Source organism: Telmatherina bonti (assembly GCF_933228915.1).
Source record: "Telmatherina bonti genome assembly, chromosome: 10".
NCBI lineage: Eukaryota > Metazoa > Chordata > Actinopteri > Atheriniformes > Telmatherinidae > Telmatherina > Telmatherina bonti.
In genome coordinates this window covers 27784623-27789437 of record NC_136628.1, presented here as the reverse complement: position 1 = coordinate 27789437, position 4815 = coordinate 27784623, and the positions used below count along the sequence as shown (strand labels likewise).

At 41.7% G+C, this 4815-nt stretch overlaps 1 protein-coding gene across 1 annotated transcript; it reads right to left on the bottom strand.

Moving 5' to 3' along the window:
• On the bottom strand, positions 1-2371 carry tmem88a (transmembrane protein 88 a; the record flags this gene model as incomplete). The annotated part of the gene is made up of 3 exons (XM_079247079.1): positions 2129-2371; positions 808-1133; positions 1-288 (listed from the first exon to the last, which is right to left on the bottom strand). The coding sequence occupies exons 2-3, from the start codon at positions 1114-1116 to the stop codon at positions 1-3; spliced, it is 597 nt and encodes a 198-aa protein (XP_079103205.1). The 5' UTR covers positions 1117-1133; positions 2129-2371.
• Positions 2372-4815: the final 2444 nt, after the last annotated feature.

The following is a 4815-nucleotide window of genomic DNA, read 5'->3' as shown; positions in this document are numbered from 1 at the left end:
CTACACCCAGATGCTACCCTTCCCCTCCCTCTCCTTTGTTTCTTGCTGACCACAGCAGCTTCCAGCACCGGGCCCCTGACGCTGTGAGGTTGGCAGGTTCTTGTAGACGGCACGGCTGTAGGGGATGAAACACATGCCCAGCTGGAGGTGACGGGCCAAGCGGCAGTAGGCTGCGAGGGCCAACACCAGCAGAGGGGTCAGCAGCAGAAAGCCCACCACCAGCAGAGCCACACAGCTGGCATCGTCCAGCAGGTCCGAACAGTACAGCGATGTCCCATGAGGCTGCACCTGGAGAACAGAAGCAAGCAAATTAATGACTCCTTGCTGTTTCTGACTTCTACATAGCAAGAATGAACATAAAGAGTTTTTTTTTTGTGTGTGGCTGGGGGATTGTTCACACAAGAAAAGTTTGGCATGATAATTTAGTCTGATCTAATCAGTTTGTGGGTAAAATCTGTGGGATTTCTCATTGTGCACTTAGTGTACACTGTTATCCCACAATGCATTGCACAAAGGAGCCAGTGCAGCTTAGTCACAGCTGCAAACAATTAAACTTAAAATCCAGGAAGATTCAGTAAGTTCTGTAAAAACAGTGTCAAATCTCTAGAAAAACATTTCTGTGTGTGTGTGTGTGTGTGTGTGTGTGTGTGTGTGTGTGTGTGTGTGTGTGTGTGTGTGTGTGCAGGTGTGTGCATTGCAGCTGGCATTCGAAGGCGGCAGTTTGACTGAAAAGACCACATTTCCCACTAGTGCAACAAGTATCAGGTAAATGATCCGTGACTGTATGTTTTTATGTGAAAGCCTTACTGTGGAGTGGCAGAGGAAGCCAAAAGTGATCATGGCGAGAGCAGGGGTGAGGATGACGCCGAACACGATACTGGCCAGCCCTCCGTTGATCAGTGCGATGATCAGATTCTGTGCAGTGACCAGCACAGAGCACGCCCAGCAGTCAAGCGAGCCCCTCAGCTCCAGGGGGCTGTCTGCAGCTTCTCTACCACCTGGGGAGTATGGAGGTGGTACCATGACCCCTGACCCTGCTCTGGAAGTTAATCTGGGTTCAGAGTGGGCCTTCTCAGACACCGTCTTCTCAAGTGTCCCATTCCGTGATAGACTCATCCTCTCTGTGGTCTGTTCTGCAGAAAAACTGTGTTAGTTCATCACTTCATACAGTTAATAAATAGCATGTTTTACAATAATGAGATTAGATGTGTGTTTGTACATGCACATGAGTGAAGTAAGGGGTTTGTTTTCTGTTGCAGTAAATTTCTTTCATCCCCCAACACAATCTGATTTCTCCAGTTCATGTGTCAAAAAAAACTTGGAGAGCTGAAGCCATTAAGTAATGGCTTCTTAAATAACGTGATGAAATGTGTTGAAAGTCAACACAGATAAACGGAGAGTTGTTAGCGAGGAGGAAATGGGCTCCGCTGGCTTTCGGGCTCCACCCCCAAAACGGCAGGATAACCATCACTCAGAACAATGAGCCAGAAACAACTGAAAAATCCCACCAGTCGCAAAGGTGTCACAGCAATGTTTAGACTTTGGCTTTAAAGGAACAGATGTTATGAGTTAGAACTTATATTTGTCTTTTTAAATTTCTCTTTTTATGAAAAAGATTATCAATAAGATGCTAATTTTTAAAAACAATTCTGAGTTTGTAAAGGTGTTTGCAGCTCTCTTTATGAAACTATGTGAGTTTTGCTTTACTTGTGGTGTTTTAAAGAAGAGAAAAATCTTCCTTAAGAAGAAATTCATACACATCTCATGATCACAGTCTCACAGTGTTAGACATAACAATATTGTTTTATATTAAAAATGATTACAGATCATTTAAAGAGTTTATTTCACAGGAAAGCGAAGGTTTCCTGTACTCATGGAAGAAGTTCTGTGAAAATCCCAGTCTTAAGAGTGTTTCAGGTGATTTGAATGAATCCTTTTCATGATTGTATGTCAGCAACATCTACCTTTCATTCCATCCAGTAACCTTAAAAACATGCATTGAGAGGATGCTGACCTTTCTGTTATTAGATTTGCTTGGGAAAAACACACAACAATGCTGTAAATCAAGTCTTTTCTTGAGGTTCACACTGCAACATTTCTATTTAATCAGGGCTACTCTTGTACTCACTGCGAGTTAAGCCAGACGATCTGCGCTCCTGTTGTTGAACGGTGGCAGCAGTTGAAGAAAATTTGAAGAATTTCCTCTTGATTTATGTTCTCCTAGTGTGAAAGTCCAAAATTTGGAGGGGTTTAATCCAGGTGAGGGTTGAGTTTCCGCTGATCAACAAAATCTTCAAAGGTTGGTCTTTCGAAAGTAATCATGTAATATTTGGAAGTTGTTGGAAAACTCAACTTCTGTCTCAGACCTGTAACAGAGACGCTCAGGAAAAAGCTCTACAGACTTGTAGCAAATTGTGCTTTCCTTCTGGCTTCAGCATTTCCTTCCCTAACAAACTGTTTCCTCACTCCTGGTTGAGATATGACAGTGAGTCAGTGAGCCTGTATCCTGCACTGCCTCGGATGCGAATGCTCAGAGAGCAGCCTGTGCTGTGTTAAAGGCTGATGTAGAGTGTCTCCGCAAGGCAGCAGTGAAGGGGTTTTCTTTGATAACCCATGGAACCAGGGGGGAGGGAGGAAGAGTGTTTATTTGGATAGATTAGAGGAGTCGGGGTATGCTGCCCAATTCACATCACCTTTACGCCCCGACTGGGCACTTTCTCTGCTCCTCTGTCAAATCCAGATAAGATGTGTTTCAAAATCCAGCCACTAGATCTGTATTTGAGTTTTCACACTAAATGGAGTCGATTGTTTCATGCTGTAATCACTTCAGCAATGGTCAGCAATGAAAATGCGCCATGGAATAAGAAGGTAAAGGGTATGTCAGAGTTGCATAAGATTTATTTCAAAGGCAGGAATGACGGGGGTTTGGCCTCTGACCCTGTGAGGGAAAACAGATCTCCACTTTCAGAGAACATAAGGAAGTGAGGATGGGGGAGAAGACTGGCTAATTTGGTGGGGAAAAGAGGCTGTCATGGGACTGATAAGAAGCCAGAGGGGCTCAGTTCAAAGGATGAAACTGGTATTTTGATATGAAGTCTCCTGCTTTTTCCATCTCACTCTAGACATCTTTGTTTATTTATATCTGCACAGAGGTATTTATGATCCCTGCAGAGAATAAAATGACTTTGATAGCTGGTACAAGGAGAGATGATCGAAGGGTCTGTGGCATTAAGACTGAGGGGAGAAGATGTGGGAGCAATGGGTGGTTTTGCCATTAACAATGCCACACTGTGTTGTGTTTGTTTGTGGATGTCAGTGTCTGAGCGGGCTGGTAGAGGAAGAGCAGCCTTCCTGTCCTTGAAATCGGGATATCCGGTGCTGTGTCCTAACTTTGTCCACATTGTGATGTCCATATGTGTGCCGTTTGGGCAATTTTATGTCCTCTTACTCTGAATTCTGAAGCAGGAGAAAATTAAGCTCTTTTGCATGTGATGGCCATTCATTAAAAAAAAAAAGTTACATCTTCTGTACAATGTGATTGACCTGATTATTAAGATATTATTCATTTAACAGAATAATCAGTTGTTATAATGGTACTATTGGATTAAACTGCTTCTGGAAAAAAAATCAGGCCTGCAGCTTTTACAAGTTGGTACCAGAAAAACCATGGTGGGAACAGCAGAAAAGAAAATGCACGCCATCAACCCTGAAGATATTAGACTAGTCCAGTGGAGCCACATTGTGGCCATCAGCTGCAGTCTGATAAAAGTAAAGCTAACTCTTTTTGACTCATGTGCTACACAATGTGTTCACATATGAATAAAATATTAGAATTATGACAAAGAGGATTGATACAAAAGTGCAAACAACCTGTCCTGACATGCAATGGAACTGCCCAATAGTAATTCATGCATAGAATAAATAAAACAAAAACAAAAAATGGAAGTGAGGAAGCGGTGTCGAATGGATCTGAACTTGGGAATCGTGGTGAATTATCTCACATTTAGGTGAACCAGCTGTGGTCCAACTGATGATCCACAGTCATGGTCTGGATCTTTAGGGCCAGAACAGGTCAAGAAAAAGAAAATAATCTGCATTCGGACCATGAACTAAAAAGTTTCAGCAACCAAACTCATGGAGGTGACTTTGGGATGTTTTCATGCTGTGCTGAGGTACAGCTGAGACTAAAAGGGATGACATCATTAAGCCAAAGTATTTAACACAGCTAAATTTCCATGAATATATCACTCTAGCTTTAAAAAAATATATATATACACTATGTTAAAATGGTTAGCAGTGCTGGAGAAACGGAGAGGGTGCAACAAACATATTAACCTATGGATGTCTGACACAGGTCAACCAATATTGATATTATTATCCAAAAAAACCCCATCAATCTGCTGAGGGCACTGAAAGAAAAAATGTCTGGTACATGCAGACATAATACTCAATAACAAACATGGTTATGGGTTTCATCAAGATTCAGATAAAAGCTATTTTCCACAATATCCCAATCTTGACTAGTTTGAGATATCAGTTATAACAATTTAATGGATACAAATGACACTGCAAAGGCATATATCTGACCTTACATTGCAAGGCCTTTAACTAATGACAGATATGTTTGTATCTCCGGTATTACTTGGACACATCGGGAAAGCATGCCTCAACTTCCGAATCTGCATCTCCAAAAGAAATTAAAAAGCAAAACAACACAAAGTTGAATAATTTATCAAAACATTTTTAATTTTTCTTGAACAGCAATACAATATGTCACAGAAAAATCACAGAGGGAATTAAGACAGGTCTGGCTCA